Below are 18,626 nucleotides of genomic sequence, written 5' to 3'. Positions count from 1 at the left end.
GGACAGAGAGGCAGGCTCAGAGCCAGCTGTTTCATTCATGTGGCATCCGCCGAGCTGCCTGTGCCTGGCTCTGCACTGGCCAACGCGGGGCACACCGTGGTGAATGAGACGATTCCCAGCCCTGCCCTCATGGGCTCCTGGGACAGCGCCGAAGCATTACGGCAGAGATGGGGTCATACCTCTTCTTTATTGGTTACAAGAGCTTTGCTGCACAGTTTGCTTAAATGAGACCCTCTGCTGGGCACTGGCGACACTGCAGTGACCAAGACAGATACATTTCCTTTTTTTTTCCCCCTGTTACCGAGAATCAAACTCACAACCTTGCGCTTGCCAGGCAGGTGCTGTGGCGCGGAGCTAAATCCCCAGCCCCTACATTTCCTTTCAAAGTGGAGGTGACTGCTACTTTCACGTGAGGATCACAACGTTCACCATGTAGCTGTGCCTGTTTGTACAGACAGATGGGAAGAACAGTTGGTGGTGAGCTCAGTAATGAGGTTCAGGGGTCCTCAAGGTAGACCCGCTGGTGGCCAGAGGCTGCTTGTTCTGAATCCTGGCCCCGTGACTTCAGAGCAGTAACCCGACTTCTCCAGGTCTCAGCCTAGTCATCTGTCAAATGGGGGAGGGGTGCTAGGCTGTGACGCCCACCCCCCAAAAGTTCACCTGCTGGAAACGTGAGCCCCCCAATTCATGTGTCAGTGGTATCTCCAAGTGGGGCCTTTGAAGGTAGGAAGGTTAGATGAGGTCACTGGGGTGGGACTCCCCTACGGCAGCGGCGGCTCTCTAAGAGGAAGAGAGACCCAAGCTAGCGCGCTTGCTGACCCAAGAGGAAAGCCAGCCCCGTGCCCCATGCTCTGACCTGAGAGGTCGCAGGGATTTTGCGCAACAGAAAATGTTCTAAGGACGGGAGTCCAGCACCTCCTGACAGGGTGGAGTTGTTGATGAATTAACACTGGAAAGCAGGGTGCACATATAACTGCTCTTGGATGGGCTTTAAAACCCCTGACAGTTCAGTGTCACATTATCACACAAGCAAAAATAGAAAGGGGCGGTAGCAGCCTGGGCCGAAGGTCTCTTCCCTGAGGAAGTGATACCTGAGTCGGCACGGAGAAGCTGAGGAGTGATCTTTAGCACGGGGCTGGGGCAGTCTGGCACTGTGGGGACCTGAGAGGAAAGTATGGCGGGGCAGGCAGTGGGTGAGGAAGAACCTGGGCCAAGGAGAGGGAAGTCCAGGAAGAGCGGGCGTAGTCTATGTCCTGGGAGCAGAACAGTATCCTGGAGGGCGGGGCGCAGCAGAAGGTCCAGACGGCCCCTGCAGATGTCTAGTGAGGTGACAGTGGCTTAGAGGTGGGCTCCAGAAAGAGGTGGACAGAACATGGGATCTGCTTGCCACCAGCATCTCACCGATAGAGGGCTTTGTCAGTAGCGATTCTGGAGGAGGTGGCTTGGGCAGATGCCGGGGTGGAGGTGGGATGTGTGGGGGACCCACAGAGATCCCGCCCAAACCCGTAACTGTTGCACAGGGTGAAAAGCCGGGACACTCTTTAAAAGGTGACAAAGCCAAGCTGTGGGCAGGTGCCCCAGCCCTAGCTAGTGGCTCGACTCCTGTGGTCTGAGGAGCAGAACTTGGCCACAGAGGCCAGCCCGCACCCCCCCGGGGGGCACCACGTACACCCGCCCATCGGCGGCCCTAGAGGGCGAGAAGTCTGTCAGCTGCAGGTTGCTGTCCCGGACTTGGTTATAGTCCCACAGCTGGAAGTGCCAGCTCTTTCCCTGCTTGCAGAGAAGGAAGACGGCTCCCGAGGAGCTTTCCTCGGGCAAGAGCGGTGGCTGGCATGGTGTGCTGGGCGCTGGGTGGAAGAGACCGGGCAGCTCCGGGTCCTCAGCGTAGCCAAGGCACGGCACGGCCTGCACGCCCAGCAGAACACCTGCAGGAGGGGAAGACGTGAGCAGCAGGTACCTGAGCCACCAACAGGGGCCGGTGCTCCCGGAATTCACCCCTGCGGCCCTCAGGGCAGGGGCGGTCTCGATCTCCACCTCACAGGCAAGTTAGTGGGGACCACTGAGCACACCACTGGGCTGAAAGGGGGACCCGGGGGCCCTGGCTCTGAAGTTGCAGGCATTTGAAGTCCTGCAGCTCACAGCGCAGGGGAGCTGGAGAGGTGGCATTAGATGGTGCAGACGCCATCATCTCCAGCTGTCCAGGAGAGAGATGCTCAGGGAGGAGCCCTTGAGGCCACACAGCCATGCGAAGGCTGAGCAAACCTCTATTGAGGCCTCCTGATGAATACAAATCTGACCTTCTTTCAGGCAGGGGGCATGACAATGACAATATTGCTGATATTTACTGGGATGCATAACAACCCAACCTATGTTCTAAGAATGTTGTAAGCTTTGCCTATAAGACTGCTTTATGAGCCAGGTGTGTAATCCCAGCACTTGGGAGGCTGAGGCAGAAGGGTTGCTGTGAATTCACGGCCAGTGTGGCTACGTAGTGAGTTTAAGGGCAGCTTGAACTACATAGTGAGACCCTGTCTCAAACAAACTAAACAAAAAAGACTGCCTTATGAGATAGATATGAATGTCACCCTTGATTTCCAGACAGGAAACAGAGGCCCAGAGAGATGAAAGTTGCCCAGAGTCACAGGGTCTGGAAGTGACTGGGCCGGGGCTGGAACCAACTGTGTGGCCCTTCAGTCTGTGCTGTGAGTTGTGAAAACCCTAACTGGTGGACACCTGAGGCACCTGTGGCCCCAAGGGCTCATGTTAAGTACCTGAGGACAGAGGTGGTCCAGCCTTGGTATGTGCATGGCTTGGCTGTGCAGAGCTAAGAACATGAAGAGGGTTCAGGGGCCGGGGAGACGGGGGAGGCGTACAGGGCTGAAGGAGGGGACCTACCTGCGCTGACTGCCCAGTGGGCCTTGTGGCCCTTCCTCTTACATGGCTCGTGGTTGAAGTCTTCATCATAACTGGTGCTGGTGTTAAGGGAAGAGCTGTGCAGGACTGGGACCCACCCTCCCCTCCCCTGCCTGCCCTGCTCCACCCCTGGCCCTGGGATACGGGATGAGCAGGGGATGCCCAGCGATGAGGTGCTGCAGGACCAGGTCTCTGTTGGGACCGCCCAGGCCACTGCGGAGCAGCTCAGCCTGACAGCCCAGCGTCTCCTGGGCCAGCCTGCCCATGTCGGCCACTGCGGGGAGAGCACACACGCACACACAGAGGGCTTGTGGCTGCCCAGCACCACGCCAGGGGCTGAGCAGGGTTTGTGTGTCCAACCCGCACCATGCCCAGCCCCCCTTTGATACAAGGCAAAAAGTAGGGCTGGGGATTTAGCTCAGCAGCACAGCGCCTGCCTGGCAAGCACAAGGTTGCGAGTTTGATTCCCAGTACCGGAAACAAAACAAAACAAAACAAAAAAGGCAAAAAGTGAGGGACCAAGAGGGTCAGCTGCTTGTCCATGGCCATGTGAGAAGTGATGGAGCTGAGTCTGTAACCCAGGGACTCCAGACTCTACCAGGAGACCACCCTGGCCCAGTAGGCAGTGGCAGGGCACAGGTTTGGAGGATGAGAGCCCTGACACCTGCAAAGCCCCACCTGGCCTCTCCAGCCCCACCCCAGGGAAGGGCCAAGCAACACGGAGACCCTCCTCGGCCAACTCACCAGAGAACATTTCTCCTTGCGCCGTATAGCCTCTGTCCACGGCCACCTGCACGATTCTCTCCAGGGGGATGCCACTGGGCGGAGCCAGGAGAGTGCCTGCCATCCACAAGGCCACCAGGCCACACCTGGGAGAGACGGGCCCTACCCTTTACTGGGTTCCTCTACCCCAGAAGCTGGAGTGGGGGACTGACTTCCCTTCCTGCCCCTGGGCCAGGTGGGGAAACCTGACTCCTCTTCATGGGAGAAGGCCCTGAGCCCAGGGCCGGAGGGTGGGGACCGAGGTCACCTGGGCTTCCAGGCAGTCAGTGGCAACGTGGAGCTAGAGTTCACTCACTCGCTCGCCTGGGCCACCCAGCACCCTGCTGTGGAAGCGGCCCAGCCCCCACACCCCAGGCTGCGGATGAGTGCCCCTCTCCCGCCCTCCCAGCTCTGTCCTCAGGAAGCCCAGCAGGGCAGAGCAAGGGCGGCCACGGGGCACATACTGAGGGCCTTCTTGGATGAGTGACGGCAGGTCGGCACAGAAGAGGATCCACTGCAAATCACTTCGGAACCTGAAGCAGAGCCACACTCGGGTCACAAGGGAACAACTCTACATTCCCCGACGTCCACCTGGGAGCAGGTGTTGAGGGACCGGGAAAGGAACACAGGCCTGGCTGTCCTCAGGTTAAAGGGCTGCTGCTGGCTCGGTTGCTAACTTCCTTGTCTCCTGGTAAGGCACATCCGCTTCCTGAGCCTCAGTTTTCTCATCTGGCGTGGGTGCGGGTCATCATGTTTCCTGCCCGACCCTGCTGTTTCTCTCAAGAACAGAAGGCCAAAAAACAAATTTTCAAACTTTGTAACAAGGAGTCAGATTTACTTGAGGAAATTTCTCAAGGGGGTACCTTATGGTCAAATTCAACTATTATTTTCCCCCTTTAAATCTGATGAATGGGGGCGCGTGGTGGCACAGGCCTATAATCCCAGCACTGGGGGTGGGGGGCTGAGGCAGGAGGGTACCTGTGAGTTTCAGGCCAGCGGGGGCTACCAAGCGAGCTCAAAGGCAGCCTGAACTGCATAGTGAGACCCTGTCTCAAAAAGACAAAACACAAAACAAAACAAAAAACACACAAAAGAATACTGTATGACATGCACTAATCACATTTAGGTAACAGGTGGTTGTTACTGGCATTCAATTTGTCTTATGGTTGGGGCACTTAGGACAATTATAAACACGGGTTGGGAGTTTCTTCTTGGGTCTGCAAGCCCCTTTACTGTCTTCTCTGAACTAAGTCCCCATGGTCCCAGCACATATCTAACCCCCCTCTGACCTCCGCTCCTTCCCGAGTTCCTGGTGTTCCAGCTTCCTTCCTGGGCCCCTGGACTTGTCTCACCTCTTCCGTTTCCTCCACTACCACACGTTTAGGCGCCCCCTGAGCAAAATCTTTCCCTGGCCTCCCACAACAGTTCAACTCTCTTCACATGTCCCACCGTCTCCTGTTTGAGCTGGTCCTGCCCACCTTTCGGCCACTTCCCGTGTTCTGTTAACTAAATATTTGCAGTGCTTTAAAAGGAACATGTCCTCATTCTACTCTGGGCCTTTGCCCAAGCAGTCTGCTCTCACTCAGTCTGCTCTCAGCAGCACTCAGAGCCCGAGCTCACCATACAGCTGTCTCTCCCCTGCAGTCAGTCTCAGATGCCCCCTTTCACCTGACCCCAGCCTGACAGCTCCCGGCTGTCACTGTCTGGCAGGCTGAGGGTCCGCCTCGCCCCCTGCACCAGGCCCTCCTTTTGCATTGCTGGAGGTGCATCACCACGGTAGGGGACTGAAATCATTGCCTGTTTGACCTCAGAAAATGGGACACCTGAGAAGAAATAGCTGAAGTGATGTGGGGACAAGGGGATTGGCGAGACCCCCCGTGGGTAGGCTCGGAGACCCTACCGGTCCTTGTGCAGCTTCAGGAGCCTCTTCACATCTTCTCGGCCCTTGGGGTTTGGACCCACCTTCTCAAAGGCCTCCTTCAGGAGCCCGCTCTTCTCCAGGCCGTAGACATGAGGGGGAGCAGCCCCCACGGCAGGGGGTGGAGGCAGTGGGGGTGGTGGGGGGACAGGGGCTTGAAAACTGCAGGGAGTTAGCGCAAAAGGTAAGTCCAAGGGACTTGGGAGTAGGGGAGGAGGTGGAATGAGGGGGTGGGGTGCAGGGATTCTGGAAGGAGGGTCTGAGGATTCTAGGGCAGAAGAGCATGAAGTCATTTTGGGGTCTTCAAAAGGAGTTCAGGGGTTAAGAACACGAGAGGGCAGGATTTCCCAAAAGGTTTTGTCTCAGGGATAGAGATTTTAGAACCGAGTTCCACAATTTGGGAGCTGAGCAGCCGCTGTGAAAGAATCAGAGCTACAATCTGAAACCACAGGGCCAGGAACTGGGGTTGATTCAGCTCACAAGAAATCTGAGGGGTGGGCTGGGGATTTAGCTCAGCGGCACGGTGCCTGCCTGGCAAGCGCAAGGTCGTGAGTTCGATTCCCGGTACCGGAAAAAAACAACAACAAAAAAGAAATCTTGAGGGTTAGCAGGGTGGTTAAATCCAGAAGCTGATCTGTGGTGTGGGGAGGGGCTGCGGTGGGCTGGGTTGAGGCTGGAGCCTTAGAAAGCGAAATTTTGTAGGGCTTGTCTCATTCTCCGGGCCTGAATTTCTAAACTCCCCGGGTCAATTTTGGGACATGAAGGCTCCGATCTGTAGTGAAACGCCTAGAGAGCGAGACTGAGGCCTAGAGCTACAGATGGAAAAAATTTAGATTCCGTCCCCCCTCACATCCCAGGCCGGGTTAAAGAACCCGGGAGCTGACCTTCGAGCCACAGGTCAAGAGGTCAGAAAGGACACCAGGAAAGGAATATGGCCCAGTTGTGGATAAAATCCTAGAATCAGCAACAGGAAGGGTCTACGAGTGGGAGAAGGCTCCGAGATCTGAGGCCTACAGGATCCGCGACACTGCGGGGATAGGAAAGGCAGCTTAAGAAGTACAACGCACAGCCCTTCGGTGCAAAATGGCGGCCCCGCACACCGCCGTTCCCACGTAACATGGCAGAACTAACCGCGCGTGCCCGCCCCTTTGGTGATCACGTGACAGAAGATGTGCGGCTTCGGGGGAAGAGGTGGGTCTTCCTAGCAACTGCCTCCGGAAGAGACCAGGCCGCTAGTTTCATCGGGATTGGTTGGAAACCCGTGACCTTCGCTGATTGGGCCGTACCCCCGGTGACGTATACGGCGCGGCGGGGTCTTACAGCTGAGGCGGGAATCCAAGTATCGTTTTGATTGGTAAGCGTTCAGCCCAAGCCTAAACTTACTCTGATTGGTCAATCTACCGAATTTCTGCGCAGGGATTGGCTTGCGGGCAGATAAAGGTGGGACCGGGAAAGGAACCATTGTGGTCTGGTCTGAAGAACTTGGCTGGCGCTCCTTGCTCTACCTGCGGCCTTCTTGGTAAATTACCTCAGTTGAGGTGGCTGTGGGTGTCAGAAAGAGGGGCAGAACATCATATTTGTAGTCGGGAAACATGGAGAGATTTTACTGTGGTGCGAGGTGGGGGCGGCTTAAATTTGTCCGGCTTTCGTAACTAGCTCCTACATCCGGGTTTTTCCTCTCCCTCACTTTGGGTGCGAGGGCCAGTGAGAGTCGCCGCTGGGGACGCCCCGCCCGCTGGCGCGTCGCGCATCCTGGGACTCGTAGTAAGCTGGAGCTTTTTCTTCCCACGCGGGTGGGAGAAGCGGAAACTACCCTGCGCGCGCTTTGTTGCCCAAACTGGGCCTCTCGTCTAGAACTCTGTTGTTACCAGACTTGCTCTTGGAAGGCGTATCTTTGAGTTTAAAGTCGTCTTTTTCCTCCTTTAAGCCCTACCATGGCCGTGCCCGAGACCCGCCCCAACCACACTATTTATATCAACAACCTCAATGAGAAGATCAAGAAAGACGGTGAGTTCTCGGGATAGTCTGGGCTCTTGATGGCTCCTCATGAAGTAGCCTCTTTCCAACTCCAGAATGTGCTCTTTTCCTCTGCCCTGTCCAGCTAACCCTAACCCTAAACTACTAGAGTTAATTCCTTGGTCATTGTACTGCTTACTGTGTATTCAGCACGCCCTTAGTTCATTTTTACACTCTGTTCTTTAAACTGGTTACGGTTAATACAGTATTCCTAGCCGGGCGTGGTGGCGCACGCTTGTAATCCCAGCACTCAGGAGGCTGAGGCAGGAGGATCGTTGCGACTTCGAGGCCAGCCTGGGCTACAAAGTGAGCGCAAGGCCAGCCTGAACTCCATAGCGAGACTCTATCTCAAAAGACAAAAAACAAAACAAAATAAAAACAGTACTCCTTTAGGGTTTTAGCTCACAGATCCCCTCCTCCCCGAGCCCTTCCTAGCTCTCTCCCCATTTAGCCCAGTCATTCTGCTATCTTCATGCTATCTCCCCGCCGGCCCGTGAACTCTATCAGTCAGAAACCCGAGGCTGACTTGGTCATTGCATGTACTCAATTGTCAGCCCATTGTGGAAGTGCGCACTAGTAATGCTTGGGGCAGCTTTATGCACTTTCATAAATCTTGATTATATTTAATTCTTACAAACCTACAGGGGGGTGCTGTTGTTGTTCCTGTTTCTGAGATTAGGAAATTTGAGGCTCAGGTGATGGAACTTGCTCAAGGTCACACAGCAAGGAAAGGGGCTGAGATCCCAAGTATGGAATTCTTGTATGGAGTTAAAAACTTAATTCTGCAGATCATGCTTGTAATCTCAGCTACCTGGAACGCTGTGAAAGGAGTATCTCAAGTTCCAGACCAGCCTGGGCAAGTTAGCAAGACTGTGTCAGAAATAACAAGAGTTGGGAGGCTGAGGCAGGAGTACTGTTGCAAATTTAAGGCTACCCTAGGCTACATAGTGAGTTTAGGACCAGCCTGAACTACATAGCAAGACCCTGTTTCAAAAAACCCCCCACAAAAAAAAAAAACAGTATAGTTCAGTATGAGGCTCTGGTTCAGTCCCTAATACTGCAAAAATGCACTTAGTTCTTGCCCGGGCATGGATGTAGCTACACACACTCAAAACTCAGTTTTTGAAGTCAGAAAGACTCTTCCACTTTCTTGAGTGATTTATCACCTTTACTGAACCTCATTTTCTGTATCTGGAAACTAGGCAAAGTTGTAATTACCCTCCCACCACCTTTGTTTGGAGATAGGGTCCTACAGTGTAGTTCATGCTGGTGCCTTGAACTCTATGTAGCCCAAGCTGGCCTTAAACTCAAGGGGATCCTCCTGCCTCAGCTTCCTGAGTGCTAGGATTACAAGTGTGTGTGTGGGGGATCAAATTAGCTAAATCTCCATGTGGTGCTTTTTATGGCACCCAGCAATTAGTGAGGGCTAAATGAATGTTAGCTGTTGTTACCTTACCACCTCAGGAGAACTGTCAGGAGCTTGTTGGGATTAAGTTTGAGGTTTCTAGTTAAATTGCTGTTGAAGAAAAAAAAAAAAAAAAGAATATCAGTTCCATGTGTGGTTTTAGAGTGTGGTGTGTTGCCAGTACTGGGCAGTGGACAACGTTGATGACTGAGAGCCCTGGCGTACACTGCCAGACAGGCACCCCAGAGTAGTCAGGGCCATGATGAGGGTTGCACAGGCACAGGGATCAGCTGCTACTGGGAGTCTAGAAAGACAGAATGATTAGACTTGATAGGAAAAGGACATTTTTGAAAAGCTTCTGCATAGAAGCATTAATTCCATAATTATGAGGTAGAAGGGGAATTCCCCCCACCCCTGCTTTTTTTTTGAGACCAGGATCTCTCATTATAGCCCAGGCCAGCCTTGAACTTGTAGTGATCCTCCACTTCCTGAGTACTGGGATTTATGGTTGGTGTCACCACACCTGGCTATATTTGTATTTTTATTTTTATTTTTTGAGGTAGTAGAGATTGAACTCAGGGCCTTTTTCATTCTAGGCAAGCATTCTCCCACTGAGCTACATCTCCAGCCTTTTTTATTTTTTGAAATAGGCTCTTGCTAAGTTGTCCACGCTGATCTCAAACTTGTGACCCTCCTGCCTTGGATCTCCACGTAGCTCGGATTACAGGCGTGAACTATTATGCTTGTAACTGTTACGCCAGAAGAAGCTGTTCTTACTTGGGCATGCGTCCAGGTTGTAGAAGAGCATGGAGTGTTCTGGGAGCTCTAGTGTGGCGGGGCCGAGGCCTGTAAATGGTGCCGCAGAAAACTGATGGCTCGTGGGGTCTCCTGGGCCCGGGAGGGCATGGAACTTAGTTCTGAGGGTGTTGGGACATCACGCTGCTCCCTTGTCTTGAGTGTCCCTTGTAGAATGTCTTCCCAGTTATGGAGAGGAAACGTGAGTGGGCGAGGGGAGGCTGCAAAGTGTGGAGAAAGGTCCAAAACCCAAGGCAATGACCGAGATGTGGACTGGGTTTGATGGAGTGGAAGGAACGTGGAGAAAAAACACAGATATGTTTGCACCAGAAGAATTATTAGCTAATTGCTTTAAAACAACTTTGACCTTAATCCCCCCAGTCACATACACTTTCTTTCCTTTTTGGAGAACTTATCTTATTCACCAAGCAGCTGAATCTCCACCACCTTCTGGTTTTTGTTTTTTTTTTTGAGATAGGGTCTTGCAATGTAATCCAGGCTGTCCTTGAACTTGTAAGGATCCTCCTGCCTTAGCCTCCCAAGTGCTAGGATTACAGGTGTGCACCCCTGTACCCAACATCAGCCAACTTTGTATAAGCTGTTGGTACCCTTTTCAGGCCTCTGTGGTTAGAGGAATCCTTTGTTTAGTTTGAATCCCTCTTGCTAGCAAGTGAGGTAGTTTGCTGGGGGTGTGTAGTGGTGCGGGGTTCAGAAAGACTCGAATTGTGGACTTGGTTATCATGGCCTTCTCAGCACCCTCAGGACTGTAGACCAGGTCTACTCACTGTAGACCAGGTGACAGATCCTCAGAGAGCCCATTTTTCTCTTAGTAAAAATGGCACCGTATGTGATGCAGCCTCTGGGTTGGGAGGATTTAATGAAGCTCTTTCCATAAACGTGTTTTTACTCTTCAGTGTTTGTGGGGCTGTGTGTGTGTGTGTGTGTGCCGGAGTCTGCACTAAGCATGGGGAGACTGCAGTGAACAAATGAGCTGGGCTTACAGAAGCGTATGTGTCAGGAGGTGGAAAGTGTCATGAGGAAAGGGCAGTAGGGCGAGGACAGGGAGGGCATGGAGATGTGGTGGTCAGAGAAGGCCACTCCATTGGAGTGGCGGCGCATCTGCTGAGCCCTGAGTGACTAGGAGGACGCAGCCAGGTTGACCTCAGGAGGAGGCTATACCAGGCAGGTCAGGAGGACAGCCAGTGCAAAGGCCCTAGAAGCTGAGGAGGTGAGTCCAGCTTGAGAGGGGAGTACAAGGGCACTATGGCTGGAGATGGACGTGGAGTGTAGGCGGATACAAGGTTGGGGAAGTCTGTGAGGACCACATTAATCCAGCCTATGTCAGTATGCTGGTAGCAGCAAAAAAAGTGCAAGCGGTGTACCATCAGGAGTCCCAGGTCCTCAGGAGACTGAGGCGGGAGGATCACAAATTGGCAGCCATCCTGGGCCACCTAGTGAGCTGCCCCCATCTCAGAAAAACAGCAAAAGTGCTTGAGTGTGTTAGGGACTTACTCTGTGTGTTAAGGACTTACCGATGTTCTGAGCCCTGCCTGTGTAGTACTCATACCAGCTTTGTGGGCAGGCACAGTGCCCGTCATGTCTTGGAGAAGAGTACTCTACCATTCGAGTAGCTCCTGCCTGTTCCCACTGTTGTGGGATCTTGAGAGATTATTGACTTGTGGCATTCTGGGTGCTGTCCCTTAGCCAATGGCCTATCTGGGGTTTACTTCCTCAGAAAACAGGAGTTTAAGCCCTTGATATGGGGCCAAAGCTTCTGGACAGCGTTGATCTTTTCCTTCTCCAACTGTAGAGCTGAAGAAGTCCCTGTACGCCATCTTCTCCCAGTTTGGTCAGATCCTGGATATCCTGGTGTCTCGCAGCCTGAAGATGAGGGGCCAGGCCTTTGTCATCTTTAAGGAGGTCAGCAGTGCCACCAATGCCCTGCGCTCCATGCAAGGTTTCCCCTTCTACGACAAGCCCATGGTGAGCATCGTGGGTGCACACACCTGTGTGTGTGCTTGTGCTCCAGGAGACTGGACGGGCGTGAACCTCCTGTCAGCTGTAGTCTGAGGGTACTTTATCTTGCCCTTCCTTGGTATTTACTTTTCCTTGAACCAGGGGTGTGGGAACACACACTCACTAAAGGATCTTTCCAGGCCTGTAATCCTATGGGGGAGGGACAGGCAGGGAGGTCAGGATCAGGATGGGGAGGCACAGGCCTTGGGGTGAGGACTGGGATGAGGGAGGTGCAGAGAGCTGGGTGAGTTTAGGGGAGACACCTCACCCGGTCTGGGTTTATGCAGGGCTTTCTACATGAAATGAGACTTGAAGAAGACTCAGCTGGTGGAAGAGAGAGACAGAATGTTTAGGCAGAGGGACGTGCCTTGAGGCCCAGAGATAACAAAGCATATAACTGGGCAAGCAAATGAGGTGATGTGGGTGGAAGGTGCTGGGGAGAGCATGGCCTTGTATAGGGCTAAGGAGCTGGAGTTGTCTTCAAAGTGGACCTCATCCTGAGAGTGCTGGGAGCTGTGGAAGGGCTTAGGGAGATGCCTCTGGCTATTGGGTAGAGTGGGTTAGAGGAGTGGGGTGTAGGGGCCAGTTGCTTTGTTCATTACCATACCTCCCACACTGTGCCATTTGGCAGGGCTTTCGTCTGTTCTGCTTCCTGCTGTGCTCCCATAGCCTGAAAGGGCCCTGGCAGCAGTGGGTCCTCCTCTTGGAGGAGACTTGGAGGGAAGCCTTCTGCATAGGGTTAACCACTATGTGTCAGGCACCATATTATTCTGAGCACTTTATTTTTTTTTTTATTTATCTTTTTATTCTGAGCACTTTAAATTCATTTAATCCTCACAGTAATCTTTCAAAATGTGAAATTTCATAATCCCCATTCTATAGATGAGGAAGTTAAAGCCAAGTGATTTCTTTCCTTTTTGGGGGGAGGTAGTATTGGAACTGAGAGCAGGGCTTTATGGATGCTAGGCCAACTTTCTGTAAGGTCTGTTTCTGGATTCATACAGTTTGGCTCTGAATTCTACTCCCTAATCCTTGCACTGTCTTTGATAGCGTATCCAGTATGCCAAGACCGACTCAGACATCATTGCCAAGATGAAGGGTACTTTTGTGGAGCGCGACCGCAAGCGGGAGAAGAGGAAGCCCAAGAGCCAAGAGACGCCTTCTGCCAAGAAGGCTGTGCAGGGTGGGGCGGCAGCCCCGGTGGTGGGAGCTGTCCAGGGCCCTGTCCCGGTAAGCCAGGGCCCACACACTTCCTTTCCCCTCCAGGTCTCCCTCAGCATGACCGGTGGGTGGGGCGAATTCTTTGGAATTCAGACCCCTCCCTTCCCTTCCCTTCCCTTACAGATGTCTCTCCTGAGGGTGGGGGGCTGAATGGCTGGATGTGGTGTTTCCACTTGAAATGCCTGTTCTCTCCCTGATTGATATTTCTGGAAGTCTTTTCTTCATGGCCTTGGCCTGGCTTCTTTCCTCAACCTTGGTTTTGCTGTTTTTCTAGTCTATGTCCATGTAGGAAATCTAAGAGAATCTGACCGTTAGGCTTAATCAGTAAGTTTAATTTGGAAAGGTTAAGAGATAAAAAGTCATTATGAAAAAGTGAGGTCTGTTTCTATATATTAGAAACAAGTAAGTAGAAATATTGCAAAGAAGCACTGAGGAACAAATCCAACGAAATGGGCAAAACTGCCGCACTGACACGATAGACAATGCTGGAGCGGTTGGAGACCTCGGCAGTGGGTAAGATGATCCAGTTCCAGCAGTTGGTGGTGCGCTAATGCCGTGAGGGTGGGAAGATGGACCAGTGGGGCAGAACAGAGTCTAGAAGCAGCCACAGACGTTGGTTTCTTGATGTATGGCAACGTACGACAGCACTAGGACTGATTTTTCTCCTAATTCAGTGAAGGGCAAATGGCTCTGTAAGGGTTAAAATAGTTGTACCTCATACTGAATATAAAAGTGACCTGAGCTCATTGATAGAGCTGAGTGTGACACTAAAGGTCCTAGAAGAAAATGGTGCTGAGTATAAAAGATGGCTGAATGGGATGCACCCCTTCCAGCTCTGCATGTCCGTGTCTCTGACTCTTGAGAGCTCCATGGCTCCCAGCCTGGCTTCGCTTTGTTGGAGCTGGCGGTAGGGTCCACGTTTCTGTTGGGCTTTCCCATTTTGCACCCTTCTCTCCTGTGTCCACCCTTTCTTCCACATTTAACCTCCGGGAATCTGGCTCTGGCTGTGCTGGGTCTTTCCACTTTTTCTTACTGACAGCCATTTCCTTCTGTACCTGTCCCTACTATCTCTTCTCACCTCTGCCTTCCACCCCCCCACCCCCTCCGCACCCGCCACAGTGCTGAGCATCGAACCTAGAGACACATGCTGGGCAAACACTCCACCACTGAGCTACATCAGTAGCCCCTCACTGTCTCTGTTTCTCTCTAGGTGTCCGAATCTCTTTTTGGCTTTGGTTTGATTGATTTAGTGACTTTTTTTTTTTTTTTTTTTCCTGAGACAGGGTTTTGCTATGCAGTAGGCTGGCCTTCAATTTACTGTGTAGCCTAGTTTGGATTGCAAGTGTGCATTACCCCGCCCAGCTTAACTTTCATTTTTTTAGAAGCAAAAGTGGAGTATGTGCCTTAGGGTATGTTCCTACGCCATTAACTTAGCTTTGATGTTTTTTCTCCAGTCTTTTTTAGATTCATACTGCCTTTCTTTCTTTTTTTTTTTTGGCGGGGGAGGTGGGGGCAGGAATCAGACTCAGGACCTTGTGCTTACCAGGCAAGTACTGTGCCATTGAGCTATAGCCCCAGCAGTTTTTGTTTGTGGTTTTTTTTTTTTTGGTCTTTTTGAGACAGGGTCTCGCAATGCAATTCAGGCTGGCCTGTAGCCCAGGTTGGTCTCGAACTCACAGAGATCCTCCTGCCTCAGCTTCCCGAGTGCTGGGATTAAAGGTGTGTGCCACCATGCCCGGCATCCCCAGGTTTTTTGACTTAAATATCTAAAATAAAGTTGGAGCACACCCTAATTTTTATACTTTAAGTTTTGTTTTTTTAACTTTCTTTTTTGGGTGCTGGTACTGGGGCTTGAACTTAGGGCCTTTTATTTTTTGAGAGAAGATCTTGCTAAGTTGCCCAGACTAGGCTTGAACTTACGCTCCTCTTTCCTTAGCCTCTGATTGCTGGGGTTGTAGGTGTGTGCACTCTTGGTTTTCTTGTCCCTCTTGAACCTAACTCTGGTTTGCTCCACCCAGCACTCCTGAGTTGTTTTTCTTGCCCCTTGAAGTCTAGGTCTTTGACCTGCCATCTCTCATCTCTTGGGTTTTCTTTAATGGCCTTTGCTCCTCCAGGACCTTTTGTCCTGCTACCTGCCATGTGTCAGTCTTGCCCTCTCTCTCTGCAGGGCATGCCACCAATGACTCAGGCTCCCCGCATCATGCACCACATGCCGGGCCAGCCGCCCTACATGCCGCCTCCTGGCATGATCCCGCCTCCAGGCCTCGCACCAGGCCAGATTCCCCCTGGGGCCATGCCGCCACAGCAGCTTATGCCAGGGCAGATGCCACCTGCCCAGCCTGTAAGTATCTAGTCCCCTCAGGGTCTCGGGTAAATGGAGTATGAGATTAGCAAGGGATGATGTGGGGCTTTTGTAGATAGGGTTACAAGTGTGCATTAAAGGTTCTGGGCAGTTCCCTGAAAAGGTATACTGGAGCAGAGTGTCCTGAGAGGTGGCACATAGCAGTGGAGTTGGGCCAGGGCAGAGAGGAATTGGCATGTTTCTGGGAGGTCTGGAAGGTTGCGGGCAGGTGGAAGCAGTGGCCAGCATGTAGATTTATTCCTTACTGAGCACATTCTTGTGTACCAGGCCCCGCTTTGCACTTGAGGAATACAGTAGTGGCCAAAATAGAAAAATGTCTATTTTGTGGCCTACAGTCCATCAGGGCATCCCATGTACAGCTGGTGGATGTGCTAGATGTCTGAGCAAGGGAGGAAAGTTGAGCAGGGGGCAGCACTGGGATCTCCTAGATCCGCTAGACTTGGGCTCCTGTGCTAATGGGCCACCCTCCTTTCCTGGCAGCTCTCGGAGAATCCGCCCAATCACATCCTGTTCCTCACCAACCTGCCCGAGGAGACCAACGAGCTCATGTTGTCCATGCTTTTCAACCAGTAAGTAGGGGCTGTGGCTGGGATGGCCTCAGGGACTGGTGGCCAGAACGTGTCCCTGTGGGAATGGCTCTTAGAATTCTGCGGGGGAGCCCTGAGCTAGCTCAGGCTTGGCAGGAGGGTTAGTGACGACGGTGTGAAAGGAAGCAGAGGGAGGAAGCTGAGCTGTGCCCGTGCTGTGGGCAGTGGGGTCCGGTGGAAAGGGTTACTGTGTTTTGGACATGCTCTCCTTGTCAGCCTTTGTTGGGGGGCAGTGAGGGATGTCCAGGCTCTGAGCCTCATTTTCTCAGTCTCTAAAATGGAGAAATGTGAGCCAGGCGTGGTGGTACGTGCCTGTAATCTCAGCACTCAGAAGGCTGAGGCAGGAGGATTACAAGATCAAGTCTAGCCTAAATTACATAGGGAGACTTTGTCTGAAAATACAAACAAAAAAGGGGGATATGCACCAGTAAGATGTTGAACGCTGGGTAAACTGGCAAAAGTCAGCATGTTCAGAGTGTTATGTGTGGGAGGTGGTGATACAGGAACGCTTGTGCCCTGCTGATGGGACATAGGTAGATGCGGGCGTGTGTAGAGACTGGAGTGGAGGGTCCGGGTCTGGGTAAGTTCACCTAGTAGTTGTACTTCTGATCATAGGTCCTACAGGAATTCCTTTTTTGTTTTTTCCTGAGTTCATGGTAACATTGAACTCACCAGCCCAAGCTGGCCCCGAACCAGAAGTGACTTTTGTGCCTCAGTCCCTCTAGTGCTGGGATCACAGGCATGTGCCACCATGCTCTGCTGGATGGTTCTTTATATATCACTGAGAGTTTTTTGTTGTTTTTGTTTTTTTTTGAGACAAGGTATCAGTGTATTTCAGGTTGGCCTTCACTAGGTAGATTAGGCTGACCTTGAACTTGAAGTGATTCTGCCTAACCTTCCGAGTGCTGAGATTATAGGTGTGCACCACTGCGCCTGGTTTGAGTGGGAATTTTGAGAGATGGAATAAAGTAGAAAAACAACTTACTTGTGTAACATGTCCACAAAACAATGTATATTTTATGAAAATAACTACGGAAAATGGTGCTCAGTAAACCTGAGGATTGCCTAAGGGAAAGGCAGTGAGGATTGAGAAGAAGCAAATTAAAGAAACAGCATGTCATGAAAGTGGGTGCAGCAAAACATGTATGGGGGCACATGCTGTAATCTAAACACCCTGGTGGCTGAGACAGGAGGATCTCGAGGTGAAACCCAGTCACGACTACGCAGTGAGACCCTATTTTGAAACCTTAGACAATAACAACAACAATAAAAATAAAACACAGCACTTGCTTCTGGATCCAGAGGTAGGCTATGGTGGAAGGATAGGAGTTTCATCTTGATCTAGGTTGTGGTTGTATGGGTGGGTACAAGTGTTACATTAGAGTTTCAGTTTAGCACTGGATGTATTTTGGGTGGGGTAATGCCTTGTTCTGGGGGGCTATATGTGCATTGTAGGGAGTTTAACATCATTCCTGTCCTCCCTGCTGGGTACCCAAATGTTAGATAGGGATGCGTGCGGCCTTGGGTCCCTGAGGTCTGTGGTTTCTTCTCTCAGGTTCCCTGGCTTCAAGGAGGTCCGCCTGGTGCCTGGGCGGCACGATATCGCCTTCGTGGAGTTTGACAACGAGGTGCAGGCAGGGGCTGCTCGCGACGCCCTGCAGGGCTTTAAGATCACCCAGAACAATGCCATGAAGATCTCCTTTGCCAAGAAGTAGCACCTTTTCCCCAGGCCTGCCCCTGCCCCTGTTCTGGGGCGCCCCCTCCCCTCTTTGGCTCAGTCCCTGAAGGTAAGTCCCCCTTTGGGGGCCTTCTTGGAGCCGTGTGTGAATGCGTGGTCGCCACACAGCATTGTACCCAGAGTCTGTCCCCAGACATTGCACCTGGCGCTGTTAGGCTGGAATTAAAGTGTTTTTTGAGGTGTGGTTTTTCACAATCATTTGTCTGTTTTATTTTATTCTTTTTGTCTTTCATGGTTCTCTTCCCTCTATATCAGCACATCCTGGGATTTTGGACCTCTTGGTACTTAAGAGATTTGCAGCCTTGGGAAAATACCTAATTGTAATAGTACTGTTCAAACTTGCACCATACTTACTGCTTTGGCAATTTTCTGTTTTGTCCCAAGTTGGCATAAGGGCAGGAAATAGAAACCTAGGGCTCCCAGGTGCTGTAAGGTGGACTGTACCTCATGAGGATGCCCCTTTAAGGGAAATCCTTCTGTCTGGATATTATTTCATACCAAGGTTCCAAGCCCACTCTTGCTTCTGCTTCACTCTTTCCTTGTTTTTCTTCCTTTATTGAGGAAATGCCAAGTTGGGCATGGTGGCTCATGCCTATAATGCCAGCAATCCCAGCAATCCCAGCACTTGGGAGGCTGAGGCAGGAAGACTGCTGTGAATTCAAAGCCAGCCTCAGCTACAAAGTGAGCTGAAGGCCAGCCTGAGGTACATAGCGAAACCCTTTCTCAAAAAGGCAAAAAGAAAAGTCTATGCTAGAAGTGAAGAAGATATACAGCACCCAGTGCAGCCATTCTCCGTGTATGGTGTGAAAGGGAGAGAAGAAAGGGATAGCCATCTTCACTAAATAATGCAGTGTTATTACAGCTAGACAAGTGGAAACATCTCACCTGCCGTA

The 18,626-nt window shown here is 51.8% G+C and overlaps 2 protein-coding genes across 6 annotated transcripts; one reads left to right on the top strand and one right to left on the bottom strand.

Annotated features, from left to right (window-relative positions):
* Positions 1–168: 168 nt before the first annotated feature.
* On the bottom strand, positions 169–6,813 carry LOC102006966 (chromosome unknown open reading frame, human C19orf54). 4 transcript variants are annotated; one of them, XR_265086.2, is made up of 7 exons: positions 5,576–6,813; positions 4,140–4,208; positions 3,658–3,782; positions 3,058–3,187; positions 2,896–2,966; positions 661–1,925; positions 169–442 (listed from the first exon to the last, which is right to left on the bottom strand). XR_265086.2 is itself a non-coding variant. In XM_005414025.2 (6 exons), the coding sequence occupies exons 1-6, from the start codon at positions 5,884–5,886 to the stop codon at positions 1,588–1,590; spliced, it is 1,044 nt and encodes a 347-aa protein (XP_005414082.1). In that variant the 5' UTR covers positions 5,887–6,813; the 3' UTR covers positions 169–1,587. The 4 variants fall into 4 exon arrangements, 1 of the variants encoding a protein (XP_005414082.1); XR_265085.2 differs by having other exon boundaries at positions 169–780; positions 857–1,925; XR_001232466.1 differs by having other exon boundaries at positions 169–949; positions 1,206–1,925.
* Positions 6,814–7,004: 191 nt separating this feature from the next.
* Positions 7,005–17,928, top strand: Snrpa (small nuclear ribonucleoprotein polypeptide A). 2 transcript variants are annotated; one of them, XM_005414022.2, is made up of 7 exons: positions 7,005–7,112; positions 7,521–7,600; positions 11,620–11,792; positions 12,876–13,055; positions 15,214–15,387; positions 15,889–15,977; positions 17,551–17,928. In XM_005414022.2, the coding sequence occupies exons 2-7, from the start codon at positions 7,528–7,530 to the stop codon at positions 17,708–17,710; spliced, it is 849 nt and encodes a 282-aa protein (XP_005414079.1). In that variant the 5' UTR covers positions 7,005–7,112; positions 7,521–7,527; the 3' UTR covers positions 17,711–17,928. The 2 variants fall into 2 exon arrangements, with proteins under 2 accessions (XP_005414079.1, XP_005414080.1); XM_005414023.2 differs by lacking the exon at positions 7,005–7,112 and adding an exon at positions 7,259–7,357.
* Positions 17,929–18,626: the final 698 nt, after the last annotated feature.

Source organism: Chinchilla lanigera, unplaced genomic scaffold (assembly GCF_000276665.1).
Source record: "Chinchilla lanigera isolate Chin_1 unplaced genomic scaffold, ChiLan1.0 scaffold00177, whole genome shotgun sequence".
NCBI classification, from domain to species: Eukaryota; Metazoa; Chordata; class Mammalia; order Rodentia; family Chinchillidae; genus Chinchilla; species Chinchilla lanigera.
Note: the sequence above shows the minus strand (reverse complement) of the source record. Positions and strands in the feature narration are given on the sequence as shown.